Below are 19,569 nucleotides of genomic sequence, written 5' to 3'. Positions count from 1 at the left end.
AAATCGTTTTTATACAATCGATTGTGTGTGTCCCCACACAAAATGCTCTAAGTCCATTAAGTCCTGGGCAGACATGGGAGTGACTCAGCCAGGTCATTCCCATCTTCTGCCGAGCACCCAGGAGATGAAGATGGCTAGTAGTCGTACTGCACCGTCTGCTGCCAGCCTAGGATGTAAAAGATAGATGGAGTGAATCAAAACAAGAAATAGACCCGTTTTGTTTTGTATTCATTTGCTCCTCCCTCCCTCCCTCCGTGAAATCAACGGCCTGCTAAACCCAGGGTTTTGAGTTCAGTCCTTGAGGGGGCCATTCTGTGTGACAGTTGTTTGTGTTTTTCCTTGATGCAGAGCCACCCCCTTTGTTGTTGTTTTTTTTTATTTTTTTTATTTTAAATTCCCTGTAAGCCAAGTCATCAGTTGCCCCTCCTGCCGTCAGAGCAATTGTCTTGCGCCTTTTTTCAGCGCAGACGCTATAGCACTGGGATCATAAAGCCTGCTCAGATCACTGCGGCAATTATGAGTACTGTAAACACCACGCGCATTATCCTGGAGTATATGCAGAACCAGAACCTGCAAAAGCAAAACCAGGCGAGGAGATGACAGCAGCGCGGTGACGGGAGTGATGAAGACATAGACATGGACATAGGGCCCGTACTTTGTGAGAAGTCTGGCAGTGTGCACATCATGGTGTTAATGGGGCAGGTTCATGCCGTGGAATGCCGATTCTGAGCCCGGAAAAAATGCCAGACTGGTGGGACCGCAATAGTGTTGCAGGTCTGGGACGATTCCCAGTGGCTGTGAAATTTTCGCATGCATAAGGGCACTTTCATGGAACTTTGTGACTTGCTTTCCCCTGCCCTGAAGCGCCAGAATACCAAGATGAGAGCAGCCCTCACAGTTGAGAAGCGAGTGGCGATAGTCCTGTGGAAGCTTGCAATGCCAGACAGCTACCGGTCAGTTGGGCATCAATTTGGAGTGGGCAAATCGACTGTGGGGGCTGCTGTGATCCAAGTAGCCAATGCAATCAAAGAGCTGCTGATATCAAGGGTAGTGACTCTGGGAAATGTGCAGGTCATAGTGGATGGCTTTGCTGCAATGGGGAGTCCCTAACTGTGGTGGGGCGAGAGGTGGAACCCATATCCCTATCTTGGCACCGGAGCACCAAGCCAGCGAGTACATAAACCGAATGGTGCTGCAAGCACTGGTGGGTCACCATGGACGTTTCACCAACATCAACGTAGGATGGCTGGGAAAGGTACATGACGCTCGCATCTTCAGGAACTCTGGTCTGTTTCAAAAGCTGCAGCAAGGGACTTTCTTCCCACACCAGAAGATAACTGTTGGGGATGTTGAAATGCCTATAGTGCCTACCCCTTAGTGCCATGGCTCATGAAGCCATACAGGCAGCCTGAACAGTAGTCAGGAGCTGTTCAACTATAGGTTGAGCAAGTGCAGAATGGTGGTAGAATGTGCATTTAGACGTTTGAAAGCGCGCTGGCACAGTTTACTGACTCGGATAGACCTCAGCGAAACCAATATTTCCATTATTACTGCTTGCTGTGCGCTCCACGTAAGGGGGAGGCGTATATGGCGGGGTGGGAGGTTGAGGCAAATTGCCTGGCCGCTGATTACGCGCAGCCAGACACCAGGGCAGTTAGAGTACAGGAGGGTGTGGTGCGCATCAGAGAAACTTTGAAAACCAGTTTCATAACTGGCCAGGCTACGGTGTGAAAGTTCTGTTTGTTTCTCCTTGATGGACACCTCCTCCCCCCTTGGTTCACTCTACTTCCCTGTAAGCTAACCACCCTCCCCTGCCCTCTTCGATCACCGCTTGCAGAGGCAATAAAGTCATTATTGCTACACATTCATGCATTCTTTATTAATTCATAACGCAAATAGAGGGATAACTGCCAGGTAGCCCAGGCGGGGTGGGGGAGGAGGGAAGCACCGGGTAGAGTGCGGGAGGAGAGAAGGACAAGGCCACATTGCACTTTAAAACGTATTGAATGCCAGCCTTCTGTTGCTTGGGCAATCCTCTGGGTTGGAGTGGCTGGGTGGCCGGCGGCCCCCCCACCGCGTTCTTGGGCGTCTGGGTGAGGAGGCTATGGAGCTTGGAGGGAAGGGCTGTTGGTTACACAGGGCCTGTAGTGGCGGTCTGTGCTCTTGTTGCCTTTCCTGCAGCTCAGCCATATGCTGAAGCATATGAGTTTGATCCTCCAGCAGCCTGAGCACTGACTCCTGCCTTCTGTCAGCAAGCTTACGCCACCTATTATCTTCAGCCCACCACTTACTCTCTTAAGCCCGCCACCTCTCCTCACGTTCATATTGTGCTTTCCTGCACTCTGACATTGTCTGCCTCCACACATTCTGCTGTGCTTTGTCAGTGTGGGAGGACAGCATGAGCTCAGAGAACATTTCATCCTGAGTGCGTTTTTTTTTTTCCGCCTTCTAATCTTCGCTAGCCTCTGGGAAGGAGAAACATATGCGGCTGGTGGAGGGGGAAAAAAGGGGAGAGTGGTAGTTAGACACATTTTATAGAACAATGGGTACACTCTTTCATGGTAAACCTTGCTGTTAACGTTACATAGCACATGTGCTTTAGTTACAAGGTCGCATTTTGCCTCTTATTGAGGGAGGGCCTGCTGGTTTGGTGTGAGAGATCACTCACGCAGAGCCAGGCAACAGAATTCGGCTTGCAGGTAGCCATGGTAAAACACTGTTTTTTGGCTTCTTTAACCTTCATAACATGTGGGAATGGTTTCAAACAGCAGCGCCCGCATTTCCCATACCAAGCGGCCGTTGGGTTGGCCATTTAAAATGGGTTGGCAGTTTAAAAGGAGGGGCTGCAGTTTGCAGGTTAGCATGCAGCACAAAGCCAACTAACCCCCCCATACACCCAATTCTCTGGGATGATCGCTTCACCCCTCCCCCCACCGCGTGGCTAACAGAAAGGAACGTTTCTGTTCAGTCACAGGCAAACAGCCCAGCAGGAACGGGCACCTCTGAATGTCCCCTTAATAAAATCACCCTATTTCAACCAGGTGACCATGGATGATATCACTCTCCTGAGGATAACACTGAGAGATAAGGAACGGATGTTTGAATGCCAGCAAACACCAGGACCATGCGCTGTGTTATGCAATGATTCCAGACTACGTGCTGCTGGCCTGGCATGGTAAAGTGTCCTACCATGGAGGACTGAATAAGGCTGCCCTCCCCAGAAACGTTTTGCAAAGGCTTTGGGAGTACATCCAGGAGAGCTTTATGGAGATGTCTGTGGAGGATTTCTGCTCTATCCCCAGACGCATTAAGAGACTTTGCCAGTAGCTGTACTGGCCGCAAATGCCAGGGCAAATTAATCATTAAACATGCTTGCTTTTAAACCATGTCTAATATTTACAAAGGTACACTCACCAGAGGTCCCTTCTTCACCTTCAGGGTCCGGGAGCCTGCCATGGGTGGGTTCTAGGGTTACTGGCTCCCGATCCAGGGTGAGAAACTGATCCTGGCTGTTGGAGAAACCGGTTTTCTCACTTCTTTGCTGTGAGCTATCTTCAACCTCTTCCTCATCCCCAAAACCCGCTTCCGTGTTGCATCCATTGACGGAGTCAAAGCACAGGGTTGGGGTACTGGTGGCTGCACCCCCTAGAATGGCATGCAGCTCATCATAGAAGCAGCATATCCAGTCTGTGACCCGGAGCGGCCGCTTGCCTCTCTGTTTTTTGGTAGGCTTGCCTGAGCTCCTTAATTTTCACATGAGTCCCTGTTATAGCCTCTGTCCTTCATGCCCTTGGAGACTTTCAAATGTTTTGGCATTTCATTTACTGGAACGGAGTTCAGCTAGCATGGATTCGTCTCCCCATACAGCTATCAGATCCTGTACCTCCCGTTTGGTCCATGCTGGAGCTCTTTTGCAATTCTGCGACTCCATGGTCACCTCTGCTGATGAACTGTGCATGGTCACCTCTGCTGATCAGCTCGCCACGCTGGCCAAACAGGAAACGAAATTCAAAAGTTTGTGGGCCTTTTCCTGTCTACCTGGCCAGTGCATCTGAGTTGAGAGCGCTGTCCAGAGCAGTCACAATGGAGCACTCTGGGATAGCTCGCAGAGGCAGTACCGTCAGATTGCATCCACACTACCCCAAATTCGACCTGGCAAGGCCGATTTCAGCACTAATCCCCTCATCGGAGGTGGAGTAAAGAAATTGATTTAAAGACCCCTTTAAGTCGGGGGAAAAAAGGGCTTCATCGTGTGGACATGTCCAGGCTTAAATCGAGGTAACGCTGCTAAATTCGACCAAAAATCGTAGTGTAGACCAAGCCTTAGAAATTAACTTATTTAATTTCTTTTTTTCACTTTAAGATGGCTGTGGTGGTATTTAAAGTTAGTTTCCTAGCATGTGTGCATAGTTATTGTACATCAGGAAATTCTGTAGACTTGCAGTAAATTCTCAAGTGCAGTGGCTCTGAATCAGCTCCAGAGATATAGCCAGACTGCTTTACTTAAAACCGTCACCTTTTTGACATTCAAAACAATGTGTTTTCTTTATAGTGGACTACATAATTATAAAGCCGATATCAGGATACAGTTGTGATATGGAAGCTTCATATTCTAAATACTGGAGACCAAGAAGTACAATTGATGTTGGACATAGGGGTGCAGGAAACTCTACAACAACTACCAAGTAAGTAAATGTGTACTGGAATTGTGATATTTTGTCTAGTCCCACATACTTCATTTTTGTAGGTATCCACTTGTGTAAATAGGTTTGCCAGGTCAATTTTTATGAAAAACTCGTAGCAGATTTTAAGTGATTTTATTCTAAATGTGAGTATTCCTTTTAAAACTAAAATTGCTGATAGGTACTCGTGTGTGTACTGTCTTACTCCTAACAATTTTTCCCTCTGTTTCTATTTCAGACTTGCTAAAGTTCAGGAGAACACTGTTGCTTCTCTGCGGAATGCTGCTAGCCATGTATGTGTGGGTGTATATGGAAACAAGCTATTTGTAAAAATACATCTGATATGTTGTGTTAAGGATCTAGTTATTCAGCAATTCAGTCAGGAAAATCTTAAGTGAAAAGAAAAGAATAGTCAAATACACAAAGTATGGAACTTTAATAGCAACTCCATAGGCATGGTTGTTACTTTCTTTTATATGCTCACTTTAGACTTTCATTCTCAAACTCACCTTTCCACCTTAAAATTTGCAGATGTTGCTTCTAACACATGGAGAACTTTAGAGAGCTAACCTCAAATCCTACAAACTCACACGTAATGCATAACTTTTAAGCATGTGAGTAGCTTACTGAAGGCAATAGGCAAGATTCTGGCTCTGAAATCAGTGGATAAATTCGCACTGACTTCAGTAGGGCCAGGATTTCATCCAGTGGGAACTGGTCAGGTATATGAAGTTGATTTCCATAAATCTTTTAAGGATTATGGTCTTGGAGGTTAATTGGAAAAGACATTTTTGGAGATGAGTTTGAAAAATTAAATCTTCCATTTTTTCAAAATGTGTTTTATATTGAAATCTAATTTTTACTTGTCTTCAACGAGAACTAGTACCTCTGACTTTTTAAAGGTTGCATGGTTAATTTCGGGGATATTCATTTAGAATTCACAGTGCCGATATTCTGCCATTTAGTCTGAGGTTGCATTCAGACTTTCCTGTCCAAAGATATTGATCAGAGGATAGGTATGTCTACATGTTACAGCACAGCTGCGGCAGTACTACCATGGCCGCGCTGTGACATGGGCGGTGTAGACATGCTTTTATCACTGGTGGAGAGCGTTCCTGGCGATTTAAAAAAACAAAAACACCCCTAACATCTTTTAGCGCTGAAAGTGGCAGTGTAGACACAGCCTAAGATGAAGGAAGTGTTAATGGACTCGGACTGAAAGGAAGGTGGTAAGCAGGTTATGAGATGTCTTGTCCCACTCCCTTTTTCACACTGGGAATGAGGTGAGGCACTTGAGGAGATGCTGCTGTGAGATAGATTCTTGGCATTACGCATCCTTGAAAGTCTGCTAGGAGCAGACCGACCTTGACCTTTCTATTAGTTTATCACTTCCTTGTCACTGTGTTCTCTCAAAGTCTGTAGTTGAAAGGTGATTGTGCATTATTTTCTGCTGTGGCATCGTTAACTTGCTGTCTGAATGCCATGTCAATGCATGTAGTATGCAGCAGAGCAGGTTTCATAGCCTACTTCAGGGATGTTGCAGTCCAGATGTACTACATATTCATGTTAAGGACTTTTAAGGAAAGTCTGATTTATTATTTCTTCTTTGAGTAGTGTCCCTCTGGGTGCTCCGCTGTGGGTTTCTGTGTCCCTGCGCTGCCGATTGGAGAACTCTGATAGCTGTGTCTGTTTGGCCTCTGCATGCCCTGCCTCCCCCACGCCATTTCCCTGCTCCCTCCCCCCGCCGCTCTGCTATGAGGCTAACCAGAGTTGTGTGGGCAAACTCTTCTCAACCACCTGGACTAGCAAGGGAGCTTTCACTGTCCATTAGCGAATTTTAACTTCTTTAGAATTGTTAATTTTTAGCTACCTTTTGGAGCTTCCCTTTCTTTTCTCCTTTATCTTTTATTTACCAACCAACCTCTTATCCCCCCCCCCCCCCCCCCCCAAAAAAAACCACCAACAAAAAACCCTATGCTTTATTTAGACTTAGTCTTTCTTCAACCCCCCTGGACAGGGTATATGCCCAGTTCAGTGGGCTTCAAGAAGTGTCTCAGTTGCAAGGAATCTATCCCGATGACTGACTGACATTCTCAGTGTATCCACTGTGTGGTAAAGGACCACATTCCCCAGAAGTGTGGTTTTATGCCAGTAACTGAAGCCCAGATTCAGAAAGGATAGAGAACTGAGACTCAAGCTTCTCCTAATGGAGGTGTCCCTTCTACCACTCTCAGAGCCATGCCAAGACCCCAGAAGGTGGGAAGCCTCACCACAGCCCTCTACATCTAAGGGTAGTGAGCCCAAGAAGGCAACAATGAGCCACTCACACGAGGCCTTTAAGAAAAGGGCAGTGAGTCCCCACTGTGAGCCCCAACCGAGCTGAGAACAATCTCTGGCTCGCTCAATATTATTAGTACTTACAGCACCGAAGGCATCTAAGTCTGGTACCCAAAGCTCACACAGTACCAACTCGACAGAGCATGTTGGGCTGCATAAGGACCATATGGGCACAGGCAAGGAATCATTGGTATGAACAAGGCGTGAGAAATCCAGAGAATCTGCCATGTGGAAGGCTTCTTCAGCCTACATCAGTCTTTGGCACACTAGACACTGATGGACTACACTATCAGATCCACATCACAGGCTCCTTCGGTGCAGACATCTTGGCACCGTCAACTGCCACAAGTAATGACGTCTTAGGCACCACAGGACTTCTGGTATGTGTCAGACACTGAAAGGTCTGGACAAGCATAAGGCATCTCATAACCTGCTCTACTGGATTCACCTCTACTTGGTACTGGGGCCCTGGTACAAGTCCGCCCAGAGCGCCAGACTTAGAGGCAACATCATGTCATGCACCCCCATTTTCAAGTACTGAGTTGGATAGTGAGCAAGAGGACGTGGTCTCTTGCTGCTCTTCTCACCCATCCTACAGTACCCATTTCCAGTATGGACCTCAACTGTACTGCCCCTCTGATCTGCAGCTTCCCTGATACGGGTGGCCATGGTATCTACCATCGGGCCCCTTCCCATCTTCTCAATGGCCCTATTGGGACTAGCATGGCCTATCAAGAGCCACGGAGACACCTTGCTTCGGCTTCCACATCAAGGGCATCCAAGTCCCCTGAACCATTAAGAGAGGAACAGGAGGCTGAAGTAGAGGAGATAGCTACCCCCCAGACTAATTTCTCATCATCACCAGATAATACAGTGATGCACCCTCCACCATCGTTGACAGATGACTTTAAGCTTTTTCAGGAGCTGGCCCAGCAGGTGGCAGAGGCACTCTAGATACCATTACAAGAGGTGACTGAGCCTCACCATAAACTAGTGGACATTTTACATTCTTCTGCCTTGTCCAGAGTAACCCTCCCGATTAACGAGGCTGTCTTGGACCCTGCCAAACTCATATGGCAGACCCCTGCATCAGTCCCACCAACATGCAGGCGGGCCAACAAAAAGTACTATGTGCCAGCAAAAGAGAGACAGCTTCTTTTCTCTGACCTACCTTTTAATTCGTGGACATGGTGAACTCAAGGGGCTGCCGGCACCATCTCAAATCTACCCTCTACAACTGGGACTGGAAGCGTCTAGATCTCTTGGGGGGGGAAAAAACATATTCATCAGCCAACCTGCAATTCCGTATTCAAACTATCAACCTTAATGGCAAAATGTGGTTACTTAAACTATTCAAAACTAAATTCCCTTATTGAGCAGCTCCCAAATTCTCACAAAGAACAATTTAAAGACATTGTTAAAAAAGGCCAATTGGTGGCAAAGACATCACTCCAATCTGCGCTTGAAGCAGCTGACATGGCGGTACACTCCATCTCTACTGCAGTTGTGATGAAACGAGCCTCTTGGCTGCACTTACCTGGTTTCTGCAAGGAGGTGCAAACAACTGTGGATGACCTTCCGTTTGAAGTTTCAAAACTGTTCATTGAGAAGACAGATGTTTCCATCGACACTTTAAAGATTGCAGAGTTACTCTTCAAATGCTCAGAATCTACATGTCTGGTTAGAAGAGAATATACTCCTCAACCTTCATTCAGACTCCGTTCATCACAGTACTCATTTCAACGATCATATGAACCCCAAAGAAAGAAGTGCAGGTTCCCCGTACAGAAACCTTCAGGCTCTCAGCTTGCTTCTTCACAGCCATCTACCACAAAATTACAGTTTTGACAGATTGGTTGAGGTGCCATCAGACCACTCTCCTCAATACCATCTGACGCTGGAAAACCTTACTCATCCCTGTGGATGACTCACCCCGTTCCGCAGCACCTGGTAACAGATAGCTTATCTCTTATTGTAGCAGGCTCTCGTGAGAAGGGTCGCTGAAAAGGGATGGAGAAGGGCTGGGAGGGAGGTGAAATGGATGGAGTACCCATTTCAAATAATCCTCAGCACTCATTTGTTGGAGGCTATCTCCTCAGTGTAGGAGTCTTATAGCAAGTGTCCATACATCTTAAAGGCAAAGGTTTTTACTCTTGCTATTTCCTGATACCCAATAAAAAGTGAGATTGAAGAGCCATACTACACCTCAGAGCGCTGAACAAATTTGTCAAGGCTCAGAAGTTCAATATGGTCACCTTGGCGACGAGGTTTTTTAACCCATGAAAGCTTATGCCCAAATAAATCTGTTTAGTCTTCAAGGTGCCACCAGACTCCTTGTTGTTGTTTTTGTGGATACAGACTAACATGGCTACCCCCGATACTTGATTATTCCAGCGTTAGAAAAGGGAGACTGGTTCTCATCCCTCAACCTTCAAGATGCTTGCTTCCACATTTTGATCATACCAAGTCACAGACGATACCTCAGATTCACACTAGGCCAAGACCATTATCAGTACAGAGTACTCCGTTTGGCCTCTCATCAGTCCCCAGAGTATTCTCCAAGGTTTTCTCAGTAATGGCAACCCACCTACATTCCCAGGGTATTATGATTTACCCATACCTGGACAATTGTCTCGGCAGGTTGTGTTCTGTCGCTGAAGCCCAGCTAGTCACCATCTGCAGAACTACTACCTGGACATCTGCACATACCTTTGCAGAACTCTATGCGATCCTAGGAGACTTTGCTGCAGATGTCAGATTTGACGCCAGGGTACTATCATCCGTAAATATATTCGACTCTGAAGTCCCAGCCTCCAGTGGGGGATACTGCTCAGGAGTCATCTACAGTCGAGCATCTATAAGGACATTACTAGAAGAAGGTACTTCCCTTGTGCAGTAGTGATCATTCTTTGAGATGTGTGTCCCTGTGGGTACTCCACGCCCCCCCTTCTTCCCTCTACTTCAGAGTTCTCATAATAAACTCAGCAGTAGAGAAGGAATTGAGAGTCGCCTGCACAATGCTGGTTAGCCTTGTGGCAGAGCATACGAGGGGGAGGAGACTGCATGCACGGGCTAAACGGACCCCGCTACCAAAGTTCTCTGATCAGCCGCGCAGGAATGCAGACATGCCTATAGTGGAGCACCTACAGGGACACGCATCTCGAACGATTGTTACTGCACAAGGTGAGTAATTTCTTCCCTCAGAGTCAGGGATTTTTGTTAGCCAGCGCTGATGCTAGTCATTCACTGAAAACAAAGTTCCTGTTTAGTCCAGTGGAGATGTGGTCTTTCTTTGAAACTAAGTTTTCAAGAAATGGAAATTGGCTCGAATTCTATTTTATTCTCTACTGATCCACCTGTACCGATGTTCTCTTGGTGGCTAGAGTAAGAAACAGATGACCGTGATGGGAACACAGGAATTACCAATGGAGAGAAAAACAGCAGTGGTCTGTAGATCAGGATCCTGTCTTTCAGTCCTCTGAAGCATTGAATGTAGGGAAAATTTAAAAAATGAATTCAGAGAGAGAGTGGAAATGTCCTAGACTTTCTATTTAGCTTCTAAAGCTAATGGAGAGAGAACATATGATCCAGGTGTGGGAATTTGAGTGCTACCTTCAGAGGACTTGATTTACTTCTGAATAATTCCTCTTTAATCAACCAAAAATAAAACTGGTCTTCAATTGACTTTTCTAATAAAAGCAGCACATGTTGTTCTTCAGCTTTCTTCTTTAAAAAGAGCAAACTTTCTAAGTGCTTTTATATAGTCATAACATAAAAAATAACAATTTAGCTCAATCCAAATAGGTTACACTTATTTATTTGATGCTGTTGCTTTAGTTTTTAACTGATACTTGAATGCTCATCAGCAATTTCAGTATCTCAAATCACCCCTTTGAGCAGACCTTGGCGCTTATGTCAGAGCAGAGAAAGGTGTGTAAATTTCAGTATATGAAGTGTAACTCCTCTCATGGCTTTTCTTCAGTGAAGAGTGCATAATACTCTGACACACACTTGAACCCTTAAGAGATTGAATAAATAATAGCTATCAGACTTGCATACTGGTTATTTAAATATTTTTTCCTGTACATCGTTTATCAGTTGTTGAACTGAAGAATTTGGTCAACATATAACCAGTAGTTCCCTACAATGCTGTACTGAACTCTAACTTTTATCAGCTACTGTAGTTATTGTAGATCAGTTGACATGCTATATATAAAATTTATAAATATGAAAACTTTCTTCTCTAGTTCTTATATGCAGTTCTTACTTTCTTCTCTGCAGGGAGCAGCATTTGTGGAATTTGATGTACATCTCTCTAAGGATCATGTGCCTGTTGTATATCACGATCTTACTTGTTGCATGGCTATGAAAAAGGTATATATGAATGTGCTGACCAAATTTCTGTTGTTAGTGTGACAATTACTGGAACTCAAATTATTTGACTGAAATTCCAAGGTGTCTTGTAAAAATAGTTCGGTAACTCAGGAAAAAGTATGGAATGGAAACAAACAATACAATCTTAATATATTGGAAATTATGGTTTTGTATGAAAATATACCACAAAAGATGAGCTAATTTAATAGTAATTCTTTATCTTGACATTAGGGGCCCTTCAGATATGTGATCTGAAATACTTCCTTCTATGCTGTAGTGCAGTGGTTCTCAACCTCTTAGTCCATGACCTACAAAATCGCAGGAAATTCCTGTAATCTACCATATCTCGCGAGCCTTTGTGGCCATAATATATTGTCACAAGTTGGATTTTTTTGGTCTTCTCAGCCCCTTGAAGCACTGCTTACCCTATTTTAGTATTTAACATTTTGTGGGGAGGAAAATTGGGGCTGAAGAACTTCCCTGGGGTTGAGTGTTAGGCCAGAAAGGATGGAGCCAGGGCAGAAGTGATAGTAGCAGGAAGAAAGGTCCTGGAAACAAGATGCTTCTTCAGTCACCTGCCAAAACAATTCTTCTGCTTTCTCACAGTATGATTCTCGAGGCCCCTGTATGTGACTCATTGGATGAGCAACACTGTTGTAGTGCATACTGATTATGATAGAAATTCACTAAGGAGGGCACAATCTTACAGCAGACGTGTAGAATTTCTCTTAAACCTCCAAGTTTCATAGCATACAAACCATTGAATATTGTTTATGAAAAAGGTGACTATAGATTTCATAATAAAAATGGGGCACTTTTCTGGTAGAGTTTGTCACAAAATGCTTGAGTGCATCACATTCTCTCATTGGATTTGTCCACATGGGTCAGCAGACCAGGTCAGGTAGGCTGAACCCTACGTTTCCCCCTTTCTTTCCTCTTCGCTACATTTTGACATCCATAGAGAAGAAGGAAGTGAAGGTGGAGAACTTGATAGATCTGCACCCCCTTTCCCCTGAGAAGCTTGAGCAAGTGTTTTTCACTGAGTAGACAGGGTTATCAACTCCTCATACTCAGCTTGCAATATTGTCACCTGACACATGACAAGCTTTGGCTTTGAATTGTGGTTGGCATGAAATGTGCACTCAGTATGTGAGTAATGAAATGGGTGTACAAAACATCTTAAATCAGTATAGCAATGTTTGAACAAAAACTTTTTAGTTGGAATGGGGAGAACATTTGAAATGAAAAATGGGGACAGATGTCTTGAAAAAGTTCTTGGGACACTAGGACATCATATGAAATGACGTGTTCTCTTTATCAATGTTTTTGAGATGTTCAAAACAAAAATTTGGAAGGGTTGTCAAATGAGGTGTTTGGGGTTTTAGAATTTTTATTGTACACTTTCCATCTTGTGAACTTCAAGTTGAATGCAGAGTAACATCAATAAATTAATCTTTTTTAATGAACAAATGTAGGCAGTTACAAGAACTTTTAATAACGTACAGCAACAGCCTAGTGCATAGTTCACCACTTGAAAATTAAGTCCTAAATTGTGCTTGCAAATCTTACTTTTGCCTTAACTAAGTGCACTAAGACAGTTACTGTTTTGCACATCAAAACACCACTTTTGAAAACTGGTCTTCTCATCCATAAATTGATAAAGTGCCATTTTAACGTTATCAGTGGTAAACAACATATTTGTCAGTGTGCTTGACTAAATGCTTTAGTGATGTCTGTCTTGAAATAAGTGTATTGCTTATACTAGTGCATTTTCAACATTTTATGTCAAATACATATTTTTTTCCAAGAAATACGATGCTGAGCCATTGGAATTGTTTGAGATACCAGTAAAAGAACTTACATATGATCAACTGCAATTATTAAAGGTAATGTCATGGTAGGCTAGTTTGGTATGTTGCTGCACAGTAGATGTTTGTATTAAAACTGGATATCAGACCTTCATTTTGAAATAGTTACAGTCTGAGAGAGCTCTTGCTGCTGCTCTGAATGTACTACACAATAAGTAGTTTAAAAGCATTTTTTTTCAATTTTAGCAGAGAGCATTCCTTATGGAAGACTAGCTATATATCAAGATGGGAGTTTAAATATTAAGCCATATGAATTACTGAGCACAAAAAATTACCTCTTAGTTGTAGATGACTAAGTGGATCTCCTTTATGTCCCCAAAAACTTAATAAAAAGAGAGATTCTTGGACAAAGGTATAAGAGATTGGGAGTAGGGGGTTTAAAATGCAATGGCCATATCTGTAGTATCACTACCATGATACTCCGAATATACTGAAGATGAGGTCAAGGGCCTAATTTTCAGAAGTGCTAAGTATTCGCATCTTGCATAGAAGTTAATGGAAGCTGAGGGTACTCAGTAACTCTAAAAATCTGGCACTAGTTTGTTTGTTTATTTATTTATTTATTTATTTTTTCACGTTAACGGGATTTTTAAGGTATTTTTACTGTTGTGATCAATCGAATAGCTTTTCAGGAAAATAGCTTATTTTCTGATCAAATGCTACTTTGTTTTCAACTTGTTCTGTCCTTATAACTCATACACTGGGTGGAAAGGTGGAACAGCATGCTAAACAGACCCAGATGATGACCCATTAACATTGAGTATTACAACAATATGAGTTTAAAAAAAAAATAGAATAGCCTGAAGATGGTGTTAGAAGTCATTTAAAGCTGATAGTTCAGAATCTTTACCAAGGAAGGGATATAAAAACTACATTTGTTATTTTGGGGGTTTGTCTGCATTAGGAAAAGACATCGAGGGTATATCAGATAATCCTGGCTTAATCTAAACAGACCCTTGCAGTTGAGGGCAAAGGTTAGGAATGATGCATAATCCAATCTAACCTGGTCAGGCAAAATTGGAGAGTAGGATATTGGCATGTCACTATGGATACCATGGGGGCATTGACTTTCTGGAAAAATAGAGAACAGGAGATGAGTCTGGGAAGCATGAGAGTTGAAAACGGGGGGTGAAACTGCTTATTTCAGAGTCAAGGAAAGATGTGACTGAAACAAGAATTTTAGGTACTCTTATTTTCTTAAATTACCTAATTTTTCTCCTTCAGCCTCAAATTGAAAATTGAGTGGATGCAGGGTCTCAGCTGAAGCCCCACAGTATTTTAAGTCAGATGCATGGCCCCATCCCATAAACTGTGGTCAGCCCTCTGCTTGTAGTGGGGCCCAGAGTACAGAAAGTATACAGACAGATTAGATGAGTTTTCATGGATGCACGTTATGGTCATTGCATAAGGAGAAGGTACAATTTTCATAATGTGCCTTACACATCTTAACTTTTAAATTCTATCCTTATCGCCATGTCCACTTGTACATTTTTTTGGTTGGATAATTTATTTATGTATTTATTTATTTATATATATATATATATTAAGATTTTATATCTATTTTAAGATTTTAGGGAGAAATTTTATAAAATTTCTCCCTAAAATCTTAAAATAGGCAAGTTGGAAAGAAAATAGATATGTGTATTAGAATTTTTTTGTCTGTCTTCCTACCAGAACTGCATGTTTGGCAGACTTTTTTAAACTTTTAAAAACAAATGTAAGGGAATTCAGAAGGAAAAATCTAATTGTTCTTTACCAAAATAGTACAGTCTCTACAGATAAAAGAATACTTGTTAATTTAATATATTCTTTTTGTGATCTTTAGCTGGCTCATGTGACTGCCTTGAAATTAAAAGATCACAATGGTATGTACTAATATAAGGCAGCAGATAAAAACATTTGTAAGAATTTATATTGTCATTGAAATGTTTATTTTCCAATCAATTTTGTTTATTCCTAGAAACTGAAAGTTGAGATTTTCAAATATTTAAGAGCGCTATTTATCACAGTATTTTCACAGGGAAGTTATGTATAAAGGCATCACTGGTAGCATGTAATACCATTCTCCAACATATTTAAGAAAAATTGTAATTATTCCACTAACAAAATCACCACCAGTGTCTCCCTCCAACAGCTTCTTGACCGTACCAGTTTCTCAGCTCCTGATATTCCAGGGACAAAAGATGGACCTTGCAGTGTGCCCTAAAATGCTAGTAAACTTGGGCTGTTATAAAATATGTAACACGGTCTCTTTTGCTGCAGAATTTCATAGTACTGTTCACTATAGAATTAAATATCACCAGGATTTAGTTAGTTCTGATAACAGTGAAATATGTAATTTTGCTGCATTACAAAAACTTTTAGTGCACTATTTAAATTTGTAAACTGAGCTGAATTTCTTTACCACTTGTGTTGCCATTGCGCAGTTGATGTAATGAAGTGAACACTATCATCAATTTACTGGGTTTGCTCAAAGCATGAGTACATTATTGAAACAAGGCCCTGGGGAAATAAGAATAACTAGAGGAGTCTCTCAAAGCAGGAGTTTCTTATCAGATGTCAGAATTCTGTGTTCTCAGCCATTTTCCTTGGTGCCTTTCATAATAAGCTTCATCAGAAAAATGTGAGAATTTATTTTTATTTGACTTATGGTCTTTTAAACCTTCCTTAAGATCACTCATTGAACCTTTTAGTTTGTATATGACTTGCATGTATTAGACCAGGAGTAGGCAACCTATGGCAAGTGTGCCAAAGGCGGCACGCAAGCTGATTTTCAGTGGCACACACTGCCCGGGTCCTGGCCACTAGTCCGGGGACTCTGCATTTTAATTTAATTTTAAATAAAGCTTCTTAAACATTTTAAAAATCTTATTTACTTTACATACAACAATAGTTTAGTTATATATTATAGACTTATAGAAAGAGACCTTCTAAAAACATTAAAATGTATTACTGGCATGCAAAGATTTAAATTAGAATGAATAAGACTCGGCACACCACTTCTGAAAGGTTGTCAACTCCTGAATTAGACCATTATCCTGCTCAGGCTTGGTAACATACTTTTTTAATATTTCCATAAAAAAGATGTACGTTTTCAGAATCCATTATGCAAACTGTAGTTGAATCTTAACTTCTTTACTAGTGAGCATATCCCAGGAAATACATTCAAAATTACTGAATTTTGAGGACTGGCATACAAATCCAGAAGCAAATTGTCCCAAGTTTTGCGCATCACACTGTACTATATTACATTGAAGTACAAGTGGCAAAATATATTAAGATTTCATCATGAACTAGTAAATGTACTGTAATTTGTTTTTAAAAGTTTTAGTAATACCACTTAGCTGGAGATGCCAATTAAAGTATTGTGCAACTGAACTTTTGACTGCCACTTTCATGTATAGAATCCATTGACTAGCTTAATTTTGATAAATATTATTCTTTTTATCTAGTTATTATTGGATACATGTCTTCCAGCATTAGGTGTTTGCAATTTGCAGTGTTGCCAACTCAGATTTATTGGAAATAACATGATTTTGGCCACCTCCTATAGGCAGTCTTGTGATGATGTGAAAAGCTCCCTCCATTTATATAATTTGGGGAAAGCAAAATCAGAGTGAGCTCCCCGCATACTACACTGTAGTCTTGAGGAAGGTGCACTGAACTGCAAGCCCAAGAGACCATGAATTTTAGTTTCAGTTCTTTAATATATCTGTGCCCTTCACAATTATGAGTCAAGGTCTCATACTTTTGCCTTGGAGAAGGGGTTAAGTATCATTCATCAATTTCACAGGATAATGGAGAATGTATATAAAGTCATTTTAGACAAAGCTGGGAATCGAATCTAGGTATCTAATATAAGAGAGCCAAATCTTACCCATTTTGATAGTTTGCCAAAGGAATGTGGCAAATTAGGTGCTTCTGTAACCCATGCTAACACAGTGTGGCTCTATCACCACACACAGCAGCTTATGACTTTTATGGTTTCCGTGTTAAAAAAAATCTGGTAAAGGCCTGTGCTTTTACATCCAGAGGTCTCTGTCTCATTCCTCAAAGACAACCTACAGGGGTATTGTTCTGTTTAGCTATGCTGTCTGTAACCACTAGACCACAATCTGGTCCTGTAACCAGAAGAAAAAACCAAGAACTCTGATGCCCAGTGTTAGGCTGTTTCTCAAATGCTGTGTAATCCACTGGCATTGTGTGTATGATGTATGGACAGGCTCCTACTGAGGATAACAGCATGCTTTTCCTTTCACCAGTTACTCTAGTGGAAGTAGAAGAGATGTGTGCTGTGGAACAGAAGGTTTAAACTCTGACAATGACCCATGTGGGAGTGAAACAAGTGTGTGTGTGTGTGTGTGTGTGTGTGTGTGTGTAAAATGAATAATTTATACTGAATAAAAGTTAGTATAGGACCCTGAAGTAAGAGTTGGAATGGTTTTATATTCCAAAACATTGCATTTAGAAGTGACTTTACATGTGGTATTAAGTTACTGTTGCATTTTTTTTTTTTGTGCTTGTACTTTGGTTTAATGGGAGTGTTCACTTTAAGAACAGAATGTGAGATTAAGACTGCCTATAGAGAGAGGTATTTGAGGCTGAGAGTAATGTGTGGGAGACTCTGTTTCCTGAGTGGAAGATATTGTCTCTAATTTCCAAAAAGGTCAGAACTTCTAGAAAACAAGCTTAATTCTCAAACCATACTATTAGCACTTATAGGGAACTATGAGTCTGTCTACACTACAGTAAAACACCTATGGCTGGCTCATGTCAGCCAACTCGGGCTTGTGGGGGTAGGGCTGTGGGGCTACAAAATTGCAGTGTAGACGTCCAGGCTTGGATTGGAGCCTGGGGTCTGTGAACCTCCCCGCCCAATTAAGTCCCAGAGCCTGGGCTCCAGCTTGAGCCTGGACATCATCATGGCAATTTTATAGCCCCGCAGCCTGAGTTGGCTGACACAGGTCAGCTGTGGGTGTTTTTATTGCAGTGTAGACATGCTCTGTATGTCTCAGGGCATTGCTAAGGAGCTGTAGAGCGTTTCAGCCATAGGTCACCAGTATGAAATCCAGCTCAGCAGGGATAAAAAGGCATTCCCATTTAAAGGAAGTCTGGTAGCCTCAGAGTTCAACTTTCAGCTGCCCTGTCACAAACTTTGCACTAAATTGTAAGCTCTTCAGGGCATAACTTTCTTACTATATGTTTGGACAGACCATAGCGCAATGGGGACCGATCTCAGTTGAGTACTCGAGGAAAAGCTCATGCAGCATGGGCCAAAATCACCTTGTTCACTATATGTTTGAGCTGGCAACACTAAGGGTACGTCCAGACTACCCGCCAAATCGGCGGGTAGCGATCGATTTTGCGGGGATCAATATATCGCATCTCATCTAGACGCGATATATTGATCCCTGAACGCGCTCCAGTCGACTCCGGAACTCCACCGGAGCAAGTGGCGGTAGCGGAGTCGACGGGGGAGCCGCGGACGTCGATCCCGAGCGGTGAGGACGGGAGGTAAGTCGAGATAAGATACTTCGACTTCAGCTACGGTATTCCCGTAGCTGAAGTTGTGTATCTTACTTCGACACTGCCCCCCAGTGTGAACCAGGCCTAAGTCTCACACATGTTGGAGGTGGGGTGGGAGGAGTTAAATAATCAAAAGACAAACTTCAAAAAAAGTTAATCTCTTTTAAAATCTCATGATTTTGAAGACACTCTCCTAATTTGGGGGTTGGCAATACTGGTATTCACCTTATTTAAATATATTTTTTTATTTAATTTCAGCATCTTTTAAAGGGGAGGAAAGCCCTGCTTCTGAGAACCAACCATTTCCGTCTCTCCAGACGGTAAGCAGCAGTCAGTATAGAACTAGACAATGTTGAGCAATGTAATGCTAGGCAAATTGAAATTTGCAAATATTTATAAATAAGTTTGGGTTCTTGCATGCTTAATGGAGAAGTGGAGTCTAGAACACAAATTTCCAAAGGTTTTTGTCACAGAACGAGGAAAGGGTTCAAAATGGAACATTTTTTTGACTGTCTACGTGCACATAAATTCAGGGGACTGAAATGCTGTAATTGTCTAGTAAATAACCAATGTAGGTTGTATAGCCACTGTAAATGTATCAGCCACATTCAAAACCTCTTCAGTTTCCAACATGAATTATAAATGGGACATCTTTTGATTTACTGCTTCAATTTTGAGGAAAAGCCAAAAAAGATGATCTGGAAAAAAAAAATCCATTTCTTTCCAGTTCCTGAATCAGCCTGATTTTTGCAATAGGAGCTCACTGGTGGGTAATGAAACAC

The 19,569-nt window shown here is 42.3% G+C and overlaps 1 protein-coding gene across 1 annotated transcript in view; it reads left to right on the top strand.

Moving 5' to 3' along the window:
• Window positions 1–19,569, top strand: part of GPCPD1 (glycerophosphocholine phosphodiesterase 1) — an 80,887-nt gene that overhangs the window by 50,247 nt on the left and 11,071 nt on the right. The window contains exons 10-15 of the mRNA XM_039528583.1: window positions 4,553–4,685; window positions 4,921–4,975; window positions 11,301–11,393; window positions 13,202–13,279; window positions 15,087–15,126; window positions 19,046–19,107. Coding sequence (XP_039384517.1) covers window positions 4,553–4,685; window positions 4,921–4,975; window positions 11,301–11,393; window positions 13,202–13,279; window positions 15,087–15,126; window positions 19,046–19,107 — 461 coding nt within the window. The remainder of the gene's footprint in view (window positions 1–4,552; window positions 4,686–4,920; window positions 4,976–11,300; window positions 11,394–13,201; window positions 13,280–15,086; window positions 15,127–19,045; window positions 19,108–19,569) is intronic.

Source organism: Mauremys reevesii, linkage group 3 (assembly GCF_016161935.1).
Source record: "Mauremys reevesii isolate NIE-2019 linkage group 3, ASM1616193v1, whole genome shotgun sequence".
Classification (NCBI taxonomy): domain Eukaryota; kingdom Metazoa; phylum Chordata; order Testudines; family Geoemydidae; genus Mauremys; species Mauremys reevesii.
This window is presented reverse-complemented; position numbering and strand designations above follow the sequence as displayed.